A 19437-nucleotide genomic window follows, 5' to 3' on the forward strand; every position below is an offset into this window, starting at 1 on the left:
AACATGATCCGAGTCAACTAGGCCGTGTCCGATCATCACGTGAGACGGACTAGTCAACATCAGTGAACATCTTCATGTTGATCGTATCTTCTATACGACTCATGCTCGACCTTTCGGTCTTCCGTGTTCCGAGGCCATGTCTGTACATGCTAAGTCAACCTAAGTGTTTTTGTTGTGTAAATCTGGCTTACACCCGTTGTATTCGAACGTTAGAATCTATCACACCCGATCATCACGTGGTGCTTCGAAACAACGAACCTTCGCAACGGTGCACAGTTAGGGGGAACACCTTTCTTGAAATTTTAGTGAGGGATCATCTTATTTAAGCTACCGTCGTTCTAAGCAAATAAGATGTAAAACATGATAAACATCACATGCAATCAAATAGTGACATGATATGGCCAATATCACTTTGCTCCTTTTGATCTCCATCTTTGGGGCTCCATGATCATCGTTGTCACCGGCATGACACCATGATCTCCATCATCATGATCTCCATCATCGTGTCTTCTTGAAGTTGTCTCGTCATCTATTACTTCTACTACTATGGCTAACGCTTTAGCAATAAAGTAAAGTAATTACATGACGTTTATGTTGACACGCAGGTCATAAATAAATAAAGACAACTCTTATGGCTCCTGCCGGTTGTCATACTCATCGACATGCAAGTCGTGATTCCTATTACAAGAACATATCAATCTCATACATCACATATATCATTCATCACATCCTTTTGGCCATATCACATCACAAAACACTTGCTGCAAAAACAAGTTAGACGTCCTCTAATTTTTGTTGCAAGTTTTTACGTGGCTGCTATAGGTTTCTAGCAAGAACGTTTCTTACCTACGCGAAACAACGTGAATTGCCAATTTCTATTTACCCTTCGTAAGGACCCTTTTCATCGAATCCGATCCGACTAAAGTGGGAGAGACAGACACCCGCTAGCCACCTTATGCAACTAGTGCATGTCAGTCGGTGGAACCAGTCTCACGTAAGAGTACGTGTAAGGTCGGTCCGGGCCGCTTCATCCCACGATGTTGCCGAATCAAGATAAGACTAGTAACGGCAAGTAAATAGACAATATCGATGCCCACAACTGCTTTGTGTTCTACTCGTGCATAGAAACTACGCATAGACCTAGCTCATGATGCCACTGTTGGGGAACGTAGCAGAAATTCAAAATTTTCTACGCATCACCAAGATCAATCTATGGAGTAATCTAGCAACGAGGGGAAGGAGAGTGCATCTACATACCCTTGTAGATCGCTAAGCGGAAGCGTTCAAGTGAACGGGGTTGATGGAGTCGTACTCGTCGTGATCCAAATCACCGATGATCCTAGTGCCGAACGGACGGCACCTCCGTGTTCAACACACGTACAGCCCGGTGACGTCTCCTATGCCTTGATCCAGCAAGGGGAGAAGGAGAGGTTGGGGAAGACTCCATCCAGCAGCAGCACGACGGCATGGTGGTGGTGGAGGAGCGTGGTACTCCAGCAGGGCTTCGCCAAGCACCACGAGAGACGAGGAGGAAGAGGGGTAGGGCTACGCCAACAGGGAGATTGAATCGCGTGTTGGGCTGCCCCCTTTGCTCAAGTATATATAGGGGAAGGGGAGGGGCTGCGCCCCACCTAGGGTTCCCTCCCTAGGGGTGGCGGCAGCCCCCAGATCCCATCTGGGAGGCCGCCAAGGGGGAGAGAGAAGGGGGCGCACCTAGGGTGGGCCTTAGGGCCCATCTGCGCCTAGGGTTTGCCCCCCTCTCCCCTTGAGGACGCCTTGGGCCTTGGTGGGAGGCGCCCCAGCCCACCTAGGGGCTGGTCCCTTCCCACTATTGGCCCATGTAAGCCTCCGGGGCTGGTGGCCCCACCTGGTGGACCCCCGGACCCCTCCGGTGGTCCCGGTACACTATCGGTGATGCCCGGAACACTTCCGGTGGCCAAAACCATACTTCCTATATATTAATCTTTACCTCCGGACCATTCCGGAACTCCTCGTGACGTCCGGGATCTCATTCGGGACTCCGAACAACATTCGGTAACCGCGTACATACTTTCCCTATAACCCTAGCGTCATCGAACCTTAAGTGTGTAGACCCTACGGGTTCGGGAGTCATGCAGACATGGCCGAGAAAACTCTCCGGTCAATAACCAACAGCGGGATCTGGATACCCATGTTGGCTACCACATGTTCCACGATGATCTCATCAGATTAACCACGATGTCAAGGATTCAATCAATCCCGTATACAATTCCCTTTGTCCAGCGGTATTGTACTTGCCCGAGATTCGATCGTCGGTATCCCGATACCTTGTTCAATCTCGTTGCCGGCAAGTCTCTTTACTTGTTCCGTAACACATCATCCCGTGATCAACTCCTTGGTCACATTGTGCACATTATGATGATGTCCTACCGAGTGGGCCCAGAGATACCTCTCCGTTACACGGAGTGACAAATCCCAGTCTCGATTCGTGCCAACCCAACAGATACTTTCGGAGATACCTGTAGTGTACCTTTATAGCCACCCAGTTACGTTGTGACGTTTGGCACACCCAAAGCACTCCTACGGTATCCGGGAGTTGCACAATCTCATGGTCTAAGGAAATGATACTTGACATTAGAAAAGCTTTAGCATACGAACTACACGATCTTTGTGCTAGGCTTAGGATTGGGTCTTGTCCATCACATCATTCTCCTAATGATGTGATCCCGTTATCAACAACATCCAATGTCCATGGTCAGGAAACCATAACCATCTATTGATCAACGAGCTAGTCAACTAGAGGCTTACTAGGGACATGGTGTTGTCTATGTATCCACACATGTATCTGAGTTTCCTATCAATACAATTCTAGCATGGATAATAAACGATTATCATGAACAAGGAAATATAATAATAACCAATTTATTATTGCCTCTAGGGCATATTTCCAACACCTCAGTGTTCGGACAGTCGACTATTTGATTTTTCTTTGTTAGGAACCGTGTCCAGAATTGCCTGGCCGATTCCTCTGGCTGCTGAATTACATGACTTAGGTCATCGCCGTCTGGGGATCACACATAAGTGCCCTGGAAATTGTCGAGGATTGCGGCTTCCAGGTCCTCCCAACAACTGATTGATCCTGTTGGCAAGCTGTTAAGCCAGTGCCGAGCTGGTCCTTTAAGCTTGAGTGGGAGGTATTTGATGGTGTGGAAATCATCACCGCGGGCCATGTGGATATGAAGGAGATAATTCTCGATCCATACCGCAGGATCTGTTGTGCCATCATATGATTCGATATTTACGGGTTTGAAACCCTTGGGGATTTGATGATCCATTATTTTGTCTGTGAAGCATAGTGGGTGTGCGGCGCCTCTGTACTGGGCTATATCACGATGTAGCTCCAATGAGCTTTGTCTACTGTGTTCGGCCCTGCCGAATTTGTGGCCGGCGTGACGGTTACTGTCTCGAGCCGTGGGGCGCCCATGCGATCCGTAGATCGATCTTGTTTGCCTTGCCTTGTCCTCCAACATATCTCATAAGTCCGGCGCATATTCCCGTGCCTTGGTACGGGGTGCGGCTTGAGTGGAGGGCCGAGAGGCCTCTCTGTCGCGGCCACGAGGTGGCCGGTCGGCCGCATCACGTGCTTCCTCCTCTAATCGGGGTAGCAACCTGCGCTTTGGGTAGCTCTTGGAGGGGCGTTCGAGTTTATGCTCTTCGGCCGCAAGGACTTCAGTCCATCTGTCGACTAGCAAATCTTTGATCAGCTCTAAGCTGTTGCTGTTTTTTCTTGAGGCTTCTTGCCGTGGCCATAAGACTGCGTTGAAAACGTTCTTGCTCGACGGGATCCTCTGGCACGACGAATTCGTCGTCGTCGAGGCTTGCCTCGTCTTCGGAGGGAGGCATATAATTATCGTCCTCGACCTCTCTATCTGCCGCTCTCTCATGAGGGCTGGTTTCTCCATCCTCCTGTGCTAAATCTTGCTGGAGGGGGTTTTCTTCGGCACTTTCCGGAGTATTATTATCTCCCGTGCTGGAATCACCGTATTTGTTTTGGTGGGATTTTGAGCGGTGCCGCTGACACCGGCGCTCAGGCTGCTTCTTGGAGGGGTCATCCTCCGCTGTTCCATTGCCATCTCCTTCTTTTGGGGTGTCCACCATGCATATGTCATATGACGAGGTGGCTTTCCAGGGCCTGATAGGCGCTGGTTCTTCATCGTCTCCTTCATCGGCGTCCATACCGTCGATGTCTTCGGAGTCGAAGTCGAGCATGTCGGTTAAGTTGTCGACAGTGGCTACAAAGTGGGTGGTGGGTGGGCTTTGAATTTCTTCATCGTCCGAATCCCAACCTTGCTGGCCGTAGTCCGGCTAGGGCTCTCCTGATAAAGAGAGAGACTTCAGTGTCTTCAGAATATCGCCGAAAGGCGAGTGCTGAAAGATGTCCGCGGTAGTAAACTCCATAATCGGCGCCCAATCGGATTCGATCGGCAGGGGCGCGGAGGGTTCGGAGCCCGGAGAGGAGTCCGGCTCCTTGGAGTCACGAGTCTCGTAGAGTGTGGGGCTGGTGTTCGACTCGATCGCCATTGGGATTGCAGCCCCCGAGGCAGCGTCCAACCACCCATCCTCGATCGGCGTAGTTGGCTCCGAATTAAGGGTCGAAGCCGATGCGGGTGCGACCTCCAGGGAACTATTCGGCGGCAGAGCTAGATCATGCTCGTCGTGACAGTGTGGCGCGCTCAGCAGTGGCTCGAATCCGTCGAAGATCAAGTCCCCGCGGATGTCGGCCGTGTAGTTTAAACTTCCAAATCTGACCTGACGGCCAGGGGCATAGCTTTTGATCTACTCCAGATGGCCAAGTGAATTGGCCCGCAGTGCGAAGCCGCCGAAGATGAAGATCTGTCCGGGGAGGAAGGTCTCACCCTGGACTGCATCGCCATTGATGATCGTAGGAGCCATCAAGCCTGACGGCGACGACACAGAGGAACTCTCAATGAAAGCACCAATGTCGGTGTCAAAACCGGTGGATCTCGGGTAGGGGGTCCCGAACTGTGCGTCTAGACCGGATGGTAACAGGAGGCAAGGGACACGAAGTTTTACCCAGGTTCGGGCCCTCTCGATGGAGGTAAAACCCTACGTCCTGCTTGATTAATATTGATGATATGGGTAGTACAAGAGTAGATCTACCACGAGATCGAAGAGGCTAAACCCTAGAAGCTAGCCTATGGTATGATTGTTGCTGTGTATGTTGTCCTACGGACTAAAACCCTCCGGTTTATATAGACACCGAAGAGGGTTAGGGTTACACAAAGTCGGTTACAATGGTAGGAGATCTGCATATCCGTATCGCCAAGCTTGCCTTCCACGCCAAGGAAAGTCCCTTCCGGACACGGGACGAAGTCTTCAATCTTGTATCTTCATAGTCCAGGAGTCCGACTGAAGGTATAGTCCGGCCATCCGGACACCCCCTAATCCAGGACTCCCTCACCTGCCGTCCTCCAAGCTCTACCCTCCGTAAGGCACCTACCAACTAGTCTATTAAGCGACGGTGATTCCCCCTCGAACACGATCCCATTGTGGTGTTTCCATAGTTTCCAAAGAGCAAGTATGATGATGGCCCGCGCGTCCTTCTCCGGAATGCCTTCTATGCTCTTGTTAAGGAACCATTCCGAGAGCATGTCGTCTGGTCCTGGAGTCCACTCTGGTTTGCCCAACGCCGTGCAGTTCTGCAACCAAAAAGCCCTGGAGAAAGCACACTGCAACATGATATGATTTATCGTTTCATACTCTTGGTCGCATAGTGGGCATGCATCATGGTGCGGCAGCCCCACCTAGCCAAGCGATCGGAGGTCCAACATCGATTGCGGAAAACAAGCCATAGGAAGAAGCGACACTGCAGGGATGCCCGGCTCTTCCATGTTGCCATCGCCGTCGGAGCCACCTCCCTGCCCATAAACTTGGCAGCGTATGCTAAACGGGCAGAATATCCCCCATCACGCTTCCACGCTCGGGTGATCACATCTGGCACTCCCTCATGGAGTTGCACCACGCCGACTCTCGCCCATAACTCCATGAATTCCACAAGCGTCGACCCGTCCATGTCGGGGCCAACATCATGCGCCCATGCTCCGCTCATTACAACCTCCTTGACATGCAGCAGTTTGTGTATGCGCTTGGGGATTCTGGAATGGATGTTTGGAGCGAATTCCTCAATCCTGTAGCCATCTAACCATCGATCCTCCCAAAACAAAGCTCGTCTGCCATCCCCGATCGTCGTGTGCATCGTCGCGTTACACAGTTGTTTGGCTACTTTTGGTATTGATAGCGTGAACTCACTCCACGGCCTCGAGTTGTCGGTCCGAGCAAGCCATGGCCACCTAGCCTGCATGACCGTGTTCATCCACCTGATGTCTGGCACTCCAAAGCCCCCGGCCCACTTAGGGGCGCAGACTACGGGCCATGCCACCGCACAATTGCCCCCGTTCGCCTCAGCTTTTCCACACCACAAGAAGCCACATAAGATTTTGTTGATGGCCTTGATAGTCTTGACGGGAAGCTCGAAAGCTAACATCGCATGGATTGGCATCGCCAACAGAATAGACTTGACGAGAATTAGCCGGCTGCTCTTCGAAAGCGCTGATGCTCGCCATGTGGGTAGGCTTGACGTGATGTGATCCACCAATCCTTGAATCTGCGCGGCTGATTGCTGGCGGATGGTCAACGAGAGGCCTTTTCTTTCCTTTTTCCTTTTTTTTCATTTTTATATACAAATAATAAAGCGAGGCTCACGTTTTTTTTTTTTGACAAAGATAAAACGAGGCTCAGGTCGCAAAAGAAGAAGACAAGCGAAGCTCCTCGAGAGAGAAGAAAACAATAAGCAGAAACGAGGCTTCTCACGGGTCTAAAGCAAGGCTTTTCGGAGAAATGGCCCAACACCCACTGGCCCAACGCACCACCACATTCGCGCGGCCCGCCGGGCAGGCCCCGCCGAGCGACAACAAAAGCCGCGACCCGTCGGCCTCCGCCCTCCTCCCCAAACCCCAGACGAAACCCTAGCCTGCCTCCCAGGAGCGCCGAGTCCCTCCGCCCCCAACAGGTGGGTGGCGGCGCTGAGCCCCTCTTCTCCTCCCAGCCTCCGTATCTCTTATCTTCCTCCGTCCGCGGCCTCGCTAATCCTCGAATCTCCCCTCCCTGTTGCAGATCTACGCGCGCGAGGTTCGGTTCGGTCTTCGGAGCTCGAGACATGGCGTAAGTTCCCCCCATCCAAATCTGTAGGGGTTTGTGGCCGTGTAATCCGACTGCAGCGCCGTGTGTTTGTATGGTCCGGCGAACTGTTGGCCGTGCAGTAGACTCTGCGGTTACTCGGCGCACGTTTGTTTGTGCTACTTGTTGCCTTACCTCGGAGGAATGTGCTGCTGTTGCGGAGAAGCTGTCTTTGAGATAGCAAGTGATGTTGTTGAGGGCGGCATGGCCCTGCTTGATCAATTTCGTGTCGCTGCCTCACTGCTCTAGGTGTTCATGTTTGATAGATCCTGTCTAGTTGCCTAATTGGTTTTGCTCGACCTCGTGTAGTTTAGTTTATCTAATTTACTTCTAAGTGGGTTGAGAGGTGGTATCTGTCATGCAAAGTACCCGGTCATGCAAGGTTGCATTTTATAGCTGTAGTGTAACCAATATTGTCCTTGTAGGAACACAACCGGATAGAGGATAGAGGATGCTATACTAACTACCTTTTTCCTGGGGTAGATTTGATTGTTATCTTACTGTACGAGTAATGTAATATGTAATATAGGTAACTATAGCATGTGTGCATGTTTTATCATTAAGTGGTCATTTGGTCATTATGCTATGCATTGCCGTGAGCAGTATAACAATGTGTAATTTAGAAAGATGGCTGTACATAGAGGATGTTGTATTGAAAACTAATCCTGAGAAGGCCATTTGGTCTTTATGTGATGCCTTACTTTCGGGAAACTGTCAATTCACTGTGTGATGCAAATGCATGAGCTGGCTTGTTTTTTCTGTCAGACTTAGTCTTTCCTTTATGTTGATCAGGGAGGAGAATGCCCCAGTTGAGGTTGCCGCTCCGGTTGCGGCCCCTACCCCAGTTCTTGGAGAGCCCATGGACTTGATGACTGCTCTGCAGCTTGTGATGAAGAAGTCAAGCGCTCATGATGGCCTTGTCAAGGGACTCCGTGAAGCTGCGAAAGCGATTGAGAAGCATGCTGCTCAGATCTGTGTGCTTGCTGAGGACTGCGACCAGCCTGATTACGTGAAGCTGGTGAAGGCACTGTGTGCTGAGCACAACGTTCACTTGGTCACTGTGCCTAGTGCCAAAACTCTTGGCGAGTGGGCTGGGGTTAGTATTCTTGTTCATCTGCTTAGTAATATTTACATTTCTCCCAAATTTCACCTCATATTTATCTTCATATACACGTCATGTTCATTTGCAAAGTGAAATTTGCATTAATCCAATATATACCTCAATGAACATGTGGTCTGTTACATCTACTTGATTTCCACTAGGCATGCTTGGTCTCTCATGTTATTAATGGTCAAAGCTTATGTCTGGTCATTTACTAGCTGTTTTCCTAGTTTGTTGCTCAGCTTGTAGCTTAAAGTTGGGCATGCAGTATGATGGTTCTTCTTAGTTTGCAACAAACCTTGTATGGAAGCTGGAATTGCTTGCTGACAAATTCCATATGCTATATTTGATGCAGCTTTGCAAGATTGACTCTGAGGGCAAGGCAAGAAAGGTGGTGGGCTGCTCATGTGTCGTCGTGAAGGTAAGGATTCCATTCTGATTGTAGTGAAAGAAGAATTATGTTCTATTTTAGTGCAAAGAGAATCTTGCCCTAATCTAACTTTTGGTTGTTCTTTCCCCTCTAACCAGGACTACGGCGAAGATTCCGAGGGTCTTCACATCGTGCAGGAATACGTCAAGTCGCACTAGGGACGGCCTTCCAGTTTCCGGATTCTGCAGGATGCTAGTAGCTTCTTTATGATTGTGTTCCATGTCTGAAACTTGTTAGCCTATGAAAATTATCGTATGCGGTTTTGTTGAATCAGAGTTTCGTTTCTGGTGCTGGGACATCATGGCTTGATTGCCAGAGATACAGATCTTCCAGTTTCCATTTTGTTGGTGCTATCTCTATTAAATATGGGAGTATGTTGATTTTGAGCTTGCATGAGGTGTTGTGTCTACTGCTAAGTTTGATGAACGAAATTACTCCACGCGCGATGTTGACGGAACGATCTGCATAACCATAGTAAGCAACGCCCATTTGTGAATTAGTGAAAGATAAATTACCCTGGGAAGAATTATTTGATGTATGTTTTTCGTTAGATCATTGTGGTTTATCCCACCCAGGTAAAGCAGGAAATGCATGGACGTGCACTTTCATGAAGCAGCAAACACGAATACTCTCGGTTGTCCTGGAAGCAATGCTTGAAAGAAAGCGCAAGTGCCAAGAAGGGACTCTCACTGTAGAAGCATAGGGAATTCCATGATTGCTAGATCGATCCATAGGGATTGATGAAGAGTGAGCTGATAATGGAATTTTTCTTTGATAAACAGGAAACTTAAGATTAAGATGCTCTGGAATGGAAACAAAGGAATGTCAACAATACCCAGATTTAGTCAGATCCAATTCGAGGGATTTTGTAGGTTCATTAATCAAGCCTTGGCAGTTGTTCCGATCAGACTATTCTCAAAGATGCATACGGCACGCGTCATACATTGCAGGTAGCATTCCAGTTTAACAGCTTAGAGATAAACTGGAATTTCATGTTGTTACATCATACATTGCAGGGTAGCATTCCAGTTTAACAGCTCAGAGATAAGCTGGAATTTCAGGTTTGTAACAACGGCTCCCGCCCATATCCACCCGTCAAGAACCTCCACGGTAGCACAGCTTATTGAATTTAGGTTACAACTCTGAACTCTCGAACTCAAAACACCAAAACCAGCTACAGTTGTTTGAGGTCACAGCACACCATCTAGTCGCATTAGTACATTGGAAGTCTCTCTGTATAGGCTTTGCTCACCAGTCCAGCCCTAAATTCTTGGAGGTGAAGAGGTCTTCGACGTAGAGAATTACTGGTCCAGACGACCTGACGAAACTCTGCATTTGAGCCCTTGCCGAATTTTCTGCAAGGTTAAAAGAGGCAGTGACCCGAGATCAGAATCAAGTGACACCAAGACGAAGAAGCTAAGATAACCTATTGTGTTTTTGACATATTTTGTCCCAATCATTTTCTCCTCATGCAACCTGAGCAACTATAGAACTGTACTAAGGCAACCAAAAAGCAACTTGCATATGACCCCCTCTAATACAAGCAAACATCTATACAAACAAACAATTAGATCTACGCCTTCTGTAAGGCAACCAAAAAAGCAATGTGATCTGATCAGTTGCTTGCTTAGCATGGAAGTTCAGAGTAATAACATGTGTAAACTACTGGAGAGATAAAACAGTGTTCTGCAGATCAGGACACACTCACCATCTTCATTCAGTTTCTTCAAGAGCTGCGACTTAGAAGGGAGGGCATACATTCCAGCACCAACGGCCTTCCTTATGGCCCAGCCATGGTGAGGAGCAAACACCTGAGCATAAGCCTTTGACGCTGCGTCCTTCAGGGAGTTGCCTCTGAAAACAGAAGAGAATGTGAGCATTCAGATAACGTTTACTCAACAGGCATCTAAGAGTAGCAAACTAAAGGGTTGACAGCATACTGTAAGTTTTTTTTAATCACAACATAATATAAGTGACAGCACTATCCCGTTTGCAGCTTGAACTTACTCTGTGACCAATATCTGCTCAAACAGAACTTTCACCATATCAATCCCACGCTTAACCCTCAGTAGATTCCTCGTATGGCTCCCCGCCTGCCTGACAGTGCCCTTTTGAATGTCAAGCTCAACCATGGAGGGCAATGTTGAAATCGTCTTGGATGCCTCCAGTAAATCATTAACCTGCAGCCACATAAGACGAAGTAATCAGACAAGACCACCAAACAAAAGCCTTGAAAAGGGGATGCTACAATTAACTAGGTAATAAGCACGCATGAGTATATGAGGTTTCTGCAACAAGATAACATGTGAAACCCGAAATGGCCGCACGCTTGGTTTGCTAAGCAGTAGTGCTATAATAAGTGCAGAAGTAGGTTGGAAGCTCCAACACCTCTTAAGCATACATCAGAACAAGCATATCAAAATAATAGCTGAAAGCCTGAAATAGATAATCAGTTTTGCTAAAGGGTCCTTATGTGCACACACTAATTCCTGGCTTGATCAAGTTGAAAATTAATTGAGACCATCTAGCACTAACCTCCTAGCCTTAAACAAGCCTAGGAGATCACCACAATTACCTTAAAACAGAGATGTATACAATTAAAGCAGTAGTACTAACTCAAGTGCAGAAGTGGATAGGATATTCTACACCTGAAGCGTACAACCTCAACAAGCATAGCACACAGTAGCAGAATTAGACAGTCCGATCCTGATGAAACACCCAACTATTGCTGCTTGATCCAGTTCGGAATTCGACAGGTCATTTCACCCAAACCTCCTAGCGATCAACACAATTACCTTCCCACGTGGATGATGCATAGCTATGCAGCGTATACCAATCAAAAATAAACTCAAAACAGAACTCGCCAAACTCGATCCGGTTGAGAATTTTGAGGTCATTTCACCCAAACCTCCCAAGCTTCACACATAACGAAACCAATGTCCCCGGAATCACCAGAAATTTTACCACATACAAGCACACCGAAGTAGCATACCGAACAGCCGACTCGCCCTAAGCAGCCGAGCGCTCCAACCGGGGGAGGAATCGCGAGACGCGAGCTAGAGCAGAGCAGGTAGCGGGGAGGAGAGGAGAGGGGGGCGGAGGAGCGGCCGCTTGCCTTGGCGACGTAGTCCATCTCGGCGAACTTGAAGGCGATGCCGAGGCAGCCAAAGAGGACGGAGACGTTGGAGCAGGCGCCCGAGAAGTCCCCCGCCGCCATCGCGGGCTGTTGCTGCTGTTTGGCGACGGCCGCGAGCTGCTCGAACGACGCGCCGATCCGGCGCAGCGGCTTGTCCGCCTCGTTGGACCCCATCGGCCGGTCGCCGCCGGCGGAGAGGGTGGGCGCTTCGAGTTGGAGAGCTTGGGTTGGGTGGCGTCGGCGTCTGGGCTGATGTGTTGTGCTCTTTTTTTTTCTCTCTGTGTGGTGATGCCTTGTGCTTTCGGTGGTTGTATACGCGTTGTTGTGTGAAGAGGGCGACGGCGATGATGGCGAGGTTGGGGTCGGTTGGTCCTGTGATGGGCCTGAAAGTGGGCACGGTAGCAGGCTCGGGCTACGGAATGGAATGAAACAACTTGGGCCATTCTCTGCTAGGCCCATGAAGCGTAAGAATGTTTTTTTTTGGGCTTGTAGCTTAAGGAATTTCTAAGTTAAGCTGCTACGCTGCAAAGGAACTGGGCCTTGGTCGATAGAGAAAGCCCTAGAAAAAAAAACCAAGAGGCCGAGGGGGTGGATCGAGGAGCTTCCATGTCCACGGCGGCCGGTGATCTCCCGGCGGCGTCGACGAGGAGCGAGAGGCGGAAGGAGCGGAAGAAGGAGCGCCGCCGGCGCGCGCGCAGGGAGGCGGCGGCGGCCGCGCGGGCTGCGGCAGAGGCGCTCGCCGCCGACCCAGAGGAGGGGCGCCGCCTCCGGGAGCTCGAGGAGGCCGAGGCCGCCGCGTCCGACCGCGCGCGCCGCGCCTTTGAGGACGCCGAGCGCCGCTGGCTTGAGAAGGCCGCCTCGCGTGCCGCCGAGGAGGCAGCCGCGGCGGCTGCGGAAGAAGAGGCGAGGGCCGCCGAGGCTTCCACACGCGACAAGGTCTCCTGCTTCTCACTTACCCCAGTGCCTTGGCTCCTTCAACTGAACTAGAGTATTTAGCCAGTTGCTTGCTTACTTCAAACCTGGAATGGATACGCACTCCGTTTCTATTGTCCATGAACCTGCACACACACCTGATTTCGTAATAATAGCATAATCTGCGGAACATGGGACGGCTTAAGTTGTATGTTGTCTAACTGACATGAAGAGCACTGGTAGGTTGGTGTTTGCTGCCTTCGATGTGAATTGTCACTTAACAATAGCATAACGAAAATTCTACCAGTGTTCTCGGAAATTATTGGAATAGGATTGATAATAAGAAGCCAAAGAGGATACTAATCAGGAAGAAGAAGAGGAAGCAAAGTTTAGGTTTAAAAATCCAAGCATTGATGAAAAAGAAGACCATTGTCCTTGCCATCTGTTTGAGCCCATTTGGATTCCCCGGACTAGAGTTATACTTATATGCTTCCACATGATGCTGTTCACCTTACCCCATTTCAGTTCTCCGCTCCTTGGTAGCTCACTGTTTAAGGACACTCATGCTTGGTCCATGGCACGTGATTTCACAGATTCTGGCTGTCCATCGGATATATTTATTCCCATCCTCTTGATACATCATATATGCGTGTTGTTTTGATAACTCAATGCATGTGTTGTGTGGTTTTCATCGAAAATGTTTTACTAGCTGGTGGAATGTTTGAGAATACATTACGTTCTAATGGGTCCTGATTATTGTTGCTTCTTGGGCTATTTCAGTATAACGATGAGCACAGAGACGAGACAGAAGATGATGGGGAATGGGAGTATGTTGAAGATGGACCAGCGGAGATCATATGGCAAGGAAATGAGATCATTCTGAAGAAGAAAAAGATCAAAATACCAAAGAGGACAGAGGATAAACCACTAAGTCAAGAGGTCAAGCTTATGTTTGTGATAAAGTTTTGTTGTCTCTTTACTGTTGCTCAAGGATCCGTTTTTGACTTACCATCTGAAAAGGGCATGTACAATGTCTTGCAGGAAGAGAGACCTACATCAAATCCGCTGCCACCTCAGTCTGTACCTGTTGCTTCTCAGAGGAGAGAACCTTCCTTGTCTGCTCGAGAACTACTTGAGAAAGTTGCTCAAGAGACTCCAAATTTCGGAACTGAACAGGTATACTCCATGGTTCTCTTTTCAGCTAGACAGGGAAGGATGTACTTCTATTGCAAAATATAGGAAGACAAATCCCAATATCTAATCAACACATTTGCCTATATTTGCACCAATGTAATGACTCTGTTATTTTCTCGGTAGGATAAGGCCCATTGCCCATTTTACCTCAAGACAGCAGCTTGCCGCTTTGGAGTGCGCTGCAGCAGAGTTCATTTCTACCCTGACAAATCATGCACATTGCTCATGAAAAACATGTATAATGGTCCGGGCCTTGTTTTGGAACAAGATGAAGGGCTTGAGGTTTGTTAGAGGACAATCCCTTGCAAACGAATTGGTATCCTGAACTATTCTGTGTTTTGGCACAGCTTTTTAGTGTTGTTCACCCTCACTTTCATGGACAGTTATACTCATTATAATACTTATTCCTGACCTACTCACTGTTTTAAGATTATACTCCCTCCCTTTAGGTTTGTTACATCTCAAAAAATCTGAATTGTCAGTTTTGGAAGGCCCATTGCTTTAGGAATAGGCAAATATTAAGTACAGTCACATTAATTTCTGTCTAAATTTAGTTCTCAATGTGGAATTTAGTTCTAAATTTAGTTCTTGAAAAACCATGCATGCTGCATTAATACATGGTCCATCACTTAATTAGGTCCTCCTTGGTTACAGTGATTTTTTAGTGAGCCAAATGGATTAAGCTTAAACTTTGTGTTGTACAATGAACAACCATAGGTAGAAATAACTGGTTACTTTAATTCTTTTGTAAGTTCTCTTCGAAGTGTTAAAATGTGCCTGTTGCTCTTTAGAAGTTTTGCTTGATCTTCTGGCTACTCTCAGACCTGCGACATAATACATGTTCATTGATGCATTCTCCAAGAATTCCGTCTCGAGGCAAGCAGTGACCAACCAGCCAGTTGGTTTCATTTGATTGGAGACGCCCTGAACTTTCATCTGCTACCGTATCCTAAATTTTCATGTTGCTTGTGTTGCTGAGATTTGCTATGTTTTTAACTTTTCAAAAGGAAATACACCAATATTTAAAGTTTACAACATGCCTTGAGAATTATTGATGAAGCAGCTCCTTGACAGTCCCATAGTACTTGTGAGATGTTCTTTTATTGGACGTGTTGATGATCATTAGGTGACAGGTGAATTTGTTTTTAACCCCTTTAGTATAGAAAATACTTTTTGATGGTAAACTATTGCTTAAGTAGGCCCTCAGTATTACTTTTGTGTTTTCTAGTTTTAATTATCTGTTTCTCCCTTTGTGTTTTCTCCCGTGTTTACTTCATAGGTCGTGGAAGTTGCAGTTGAATGGTTGATTTGATCCATAGCTAATAAGGTTTTTTGTAACATCCTCCAGTTTACAGACGAAGAGATTGAACAGAGCTATGAAGAATTTTATGAGGACGTGCACACAGAATTTCTGAAATTTGGTGAACTTGTCAACTTCAAGGTTCTTTTTTCTTCCTACCCTACCGAGAGTAGTTGATTTTCCCTCTGGCAGCATCTCTTTGTCTGTTGCAAGAATAGTACTTTATCACTAACTTTGTAGGGTTAGGTTAGTTGGTTATTAGTCTCCAAGGATGATAATTTGTTCTTACTTAATGGGGTTAGTGGCCTAATTCAAGAATGTTTGTATTACCGTTATGTGTTTGCTACAACTATCAATCATGCACGTGCAATGCATGGTTCCCATAATATACATTCAATGTGAACTTGTGAAGTGTACTAACATTGTGGAAATCCATATTTATAAGACCTAAGTGTACGCATCATTAAATTTATTTCTTCCCCAGTAAACCACTCAAATGAAAAAATCCTGGAGATTACATATGTTAAATCGTGAGCCATAAGCATGCATGTTTAAATCATGAGCCGTAAGCATGCAATTAAGAGATTATTAGTGTTGGTGATTAGGAGACTAATTCTGCCAGCTATTAATATGATGTATGCATGGTTTGGACTGAAAGTAACCAACACCACTGTGAGTCAATCAGGACAAACAGTTTCACCTTAATTCATGTTGGTCCCATATCTCAAACGCCTTCACCTTCACTCTAATATTCATATGTACTCTGTTCGCACCCCAGCTCAGCACAACAAGCATTGCCTCTTCTACTCTTACAAGTTACAAGTAGAGATATAGATATGAATATGATTGATTATGGCTGATTCATACAATATAGTATTATTAGGCTGGCTCTCTAATAATTTACTCAAGGTATTGTGTTGTTCTGTAGGTAGCTAGCTTGTTAACTGTAGTTGTTCATAGCGACTTCACTTTGTTGCACATGCTATACCTAGGGGCTTTTCAAATGCGGACTTGCATAGGCATTTTGACCTCACCTCCAGTTCAATATGCCACCCACCTAATGGTCTCGTGGACTACGCACCAATATTGTAAAAACTAAATACAGAAAGGAAAAGGAACCTCGGACCTAGGTCTGTGCTGGATTTCTGTTAATTGAAAAACAACTGGGTGGTTTGTTAGCTTGAATTAGTACACATATTTATCTGAAATGGTTACCAAAAATGTTATCACCATTCACCAGTGGTTCCATTGCGCGCAACACTAAGAAGCAGAAATCTGTATTTAAATTTGAATTCTGAATTTAAACTAGATGACATGGTGAATTTCTAAATCCTGGTCAGAGTTGGCCCTTGGATGCAGCACGAGTTTTCTCAGGTTATGCGACTTGGCCTAAGCATTTAATCTACAGCTGAACAATTAACTAATTCAAGATTCTCGTTATTTTTCTAGTCTTCTCATGTTATCTGTTATGCTGAAATTTGGCTTCTGCATAACATTTTTTCCATAGAAATAATTCTAGATATTATTTCAGGTATGTAGAAATGGATCATTCCATCTCCGAGGAAATGCCTATGTGCATTATAAAGCCTTGGATTCAGCTCTTCTTGCCTACAACAGCATGAATGGTCGATATTTTGCTGGGAAGCAGGTGATTACTTAATTTTATTCCTCAAGTACTGTGAGTTATGTTCCTCAAGTACTGTGAGTTATGTGAGCAGAATTGCTAGAGTATTCTTGTGAATGCTTTCTTACATCTCAGAGAATACTTCACCTTAGATGCTGTTCCTGGTTTTTAAATAAGAAATATGTTACTCTTGCATAAGCTTGCCTTGAATTTTTTTTCCTGCTCTTCAGATAACATGTGAGTTTGTTGCTTTGACGAAATGGAAGTCAGCGATCTGTGGTGAGTACATGAGGTCAAGATTCAAGGTATCTTAAGTTTACACTCTGTCACCTGAATTCTTTGTTTTATTTGACATGTACGAAGCATATTAACATCATTCATATTCGTGAGCAGTATTTTAGTTTGAAAATGGCAAAATGATTAATACCATGTATGTGCTCTGTTTCATCTCTCTTGTTTGACAGACATGTTCACATGGAGTTGCTTGTAATTTCATTCATTGCTTTCGTAACCCTGGTGGAGATTATGAGTGGGCTGATTGGGACAATCCTCCACCTAAATACTGGACTCGGAAGATGGCTGCTCTGTTTGGTCCCTCAGATGATGCTGTTTTTGACAAGGCGAGTGATACCCCAGATTTTGAACGGTTACACAGTTCAGATAGGAAGAGACAGAGAAGTTCTGATGACAGGTACATGTTCAATTATTTTAGTCACTTAATCTGTATACAGTTTTTATTATACTGAAGTCTAAAATGAGAGGATTCTGTAGGTATATTTCAAGTAGACATGGGGATGGAGATACACATAAACGGCATTCATCAAGAGTTTTTTCACATTCGAAGCAAGAGCAGAGCAACCATATCATGAAATATGGGCATACTCGAGATAGAAGAGAACCATCTGCAGCAAATGAGCAACGAGGCCAAGAGATTGAAGATGATACTGGCAGATACTGTTCGCCCATGGAAAATGAAAGAGTGTCCCAAGCACATAAGCATGAAGAGAAACATAGAGATGGCCATGGCGATGGAGCACGTGGATACAATGGTAAAATCAAGTCCAGGAAGCACAGATCTGAACGGCACGAAAGTCTGGAGTCTGGATGTTCTGATTGGCCTTCAGAATTTGCTGATGCTGGCACGAGCAGAAGTCCTTCAGGCAGCAAGTCCACCAACAGGCACAATAATCACAAAAGGAGCCGGAGGCAATCCTCGGATGACCCCAATCTTGAAAGGGGCTACACCGCTGCGGGCAAATCATCAGGGAAAGTGCACATTGCCAAAAGTAGCTCGAGACATTACGTTGAAGATGACTCTTATGGTGAGAAAGGTAGTAGAAGAGGCAAATCTGGAAAGCACAGTGATCGTTGTGATGACCCTGATGATAGATGGCTAGCAACAAATAGTGATGTTGATTCAGATGCAGAAACTCGATTCCCGAGGTCAAGCAGTGGAGTTGGTAAAGGTGGAAGGAATGATGATGCTCCTCCAGATGAGGATGATCGTTATCAAAGGTCCAGCAGTAGGTCTGGTAGGTCAAGAGCGAAGGATGACAAGAGCAGCAGCAGGAGGAAGAAGCATCACAGTGAAATCAGAAAGACTAGCGACAGCGATGATGGCCCCTCGGACTCTAGTGACATTAGGGATTTGAGCTTGCCTGCGTGGAGGAGTCGGTCAAGAAGCAGCGAGGAGGGTCTCTCATTGCACAAACGGAGGAAGGGCCGCCGTGGTCATGATTCGTGATGCAGCTGAAATATCTGATCATTTGGTCACTAGACTAGCGACTTTGGATTTCGGACGATAAAAGGAAATGTGATATTACTCCGTAGATGCCACTAGCTCATGCAGTAGTCCTTGCCAGCCTTGCTTTCTTCTCCTTTTCTTGTCTTGTCCTCTTTGCTGATGAGGTTCTTTTCCCGGATAGAGATTTCTTGCAAAGCAGTGCTAATTTAGAGTTGTTTACATGTCACCCTTGGTCCAGCCCTGGAATTCCACCGACTTTTTGCTCATCACACTTGCTACTGAATGAAAAGGCACATCTTCAAGAAAAAATTTCCCTTCCCTCCAACTGAAAGAATTTGTTCCATCGATCCTCCGGAAATGCAATTCTCGGGTGAGGGAAGGGGGAAGCTCCAGGAAGGCTTCGCTCGCTCGCTTTCAAGAGCGCCCTGTCACCAGACCAACATAAATGGAACTTATCAGTCAGTAGCTTCCTTCTCCACAAGTTCCCTTTTCACAAGAATTTGAAAAACTTCCATTGCACTTTTGTTTTGAGAAATATACTTCCATTGCACTTTATTCCAAACACGAGCCTCGCACTCTGGCCCGCTAGCTACTAGGCGGGCTTCTGCAGCCCAATTTCTGTATGGCCGGTGGCGTGGCATACCTACCTGCCTCAAAAAAAAACCTACCTGCCTACAAAAAAACCTGTATAACAAGTCACCTCAAAAAAAAAAAAAAAACTGTATAACAAATGCCACCCATCGGGGCCAGCCTTGGCGA

General features: G+C 46.7%; 3 protein-coding genes across 3 annotated transcripts; 2 read left to right on the forward strand and 1 right to left on the reverse strand.

The window, feature by feature from the left end:
- Window positions 1–6967: 6967 nt before the first annotated feature.
- LOC119303433 (40S ribosomal protein S12-like) lies at window positions 6968–9161 on the forward strand. The gene is made up of 5 exons (XM_037580561.1): window positions 6968–7069; window positions 7174–7221; window positions 8029–8332; window positions 8694–8759; window positions 8867–9161. The coding sequence occupies exons 2-5, from the start codon at window positions 7217–7219 to the stop codon at window positions 8924–8926; spliced, it is 435 nt and encodes a 144-aa protein (XP_037436458.1). The 5' UTR covers window positions 6968–7069; window positions 7174–7216; the 3' UTR covers window positions 8927–9161.
- Window positions 9162–9690: 529 nt separating this feature from the next.
- On the reverse strand, window positions 9691–12196 carry LOC119303435 (accelerated cell death 11-like). The gene is made up of 4 exons (XM_037580562.1): window positions 11884–12196; window positions 10776–10948; window positions 10477–10622; window positions 9691–10123 (listed from the first exon to the last, which is right to left on the reverse strand). The coding sequence occupies exons 1-4, from the start codon at window positions 12076–12078 to the stop codon at window positions 10017–10019; spliced, it is 621 nt and encodes a 206-aa protein (XP_037436459.1). The 5' UTR covers window positions 12079–12196; the 3' UTR covers window positions 9691–10016.
- Window positions 12197–12482: 286 nt separating this feature from the next.
- LOC119303436 (zinc finger CCCH domain-containing protein 16-like) lies at window positions 12483–18929 on the forward strand. Its single transcript, XM_037580563.1, has 9 exons — window positions 12483–12840; window positions 13597–13755; window positions 13858–13992; window positions 14134–14292; window positions 15359–15451; window positions 16842–16958; window positions 17165–17239; window positions 17399–17625; window positions 17706–18929. Exons 1-9 carry the CDS (start codon window positions 12511–12513, stop codon window positions 18676–18678), a joined length of 2268 nt encoding a protein of 755 aa, XP_037436460.1. The 5' UTR covers window positions 12483–12510; the 3' UTR covers window positions 18679–18929.
- The last annotated feature ends 508 nt before the right edge of the window (window positions 18930–19437 follow it).

This window comes from Triticum dicoccoides, chromosome 5A (genome assembly GCF_002162155.2).
Source record: "Triticum dicoccoides isolate Atlit2015 ecotype Zavitan chromosome 5A, WEW_v2.0, whole genome shotgun sequence".
NCBI classification, from domain to species: domain Eukaryota; kingdom Viridiplantae; phylum Streptophyta; class Magnoliopsida; order Poales; family Poaceae; genus Triticum; species Triticum dicoccoides.

Bases quoted from the DNA above. Each gene is read 5' to 3' on its own strand.
- LOC119303433 (XM_037580561.1), top strand. The intron at 8,333-8,693 runs GTTAGTATTCTT...TATTTGATGCAG, and splicing joins CTCTTGGCGAGTGGGCTGGG to CTTTGCAAGATTGACTCTGA. The intron at 8,760-8,866 runs GTAAGGATTCCA...CCCTCTAACCAG, and splicing joins GCTCATGTGTCGTCGTGAAG to GACTACGGCGAAGATTCCGA.
- LOC119303435 (XM_037580562.1), bottom strand. From the start codon at position 12,078: ATGGGGTCCAACGAGGCGGACAAGCCGCTGCGCCGGATCGGCGCGTCG. The intron at 10,949-11,883 runs GCAAGCGGCCGC...ATGTGGCTGCAG, and splicing joins AGATGGACTACGTCGCCAAG to GTTAATGATTTACTGGAGGC. The intron at 10,623-10,775 runs GTAAGTTCAAGC...TTCTGTTTTCAG, and splicing joins GAGCAGATATTGGTCACAGA to AGGCAACTCCCTGAAGGACG.
- LOC119303436 (XM_037580563.1), top strand. From the start codon at position 12,511: ATGTCCACGGCGGCCGGTGATCTCCCGGCGGCGTCGACGAGGAGCGAG. The intron at 15,452-16,841 runs GTTCTTTTTTCT...ATATTATTTCAG, and splicing joins GTGAACTTGTCAACTTCAAG to GTATGTAGAAATGGATCATT. The intron at 17,626-17,705 runs GTACATGTTCAA...AGGATTCTGTAG, and splicing joins CAGAGAAGTTCTGATGACAG to GTATATTTCAAGTAGACATG.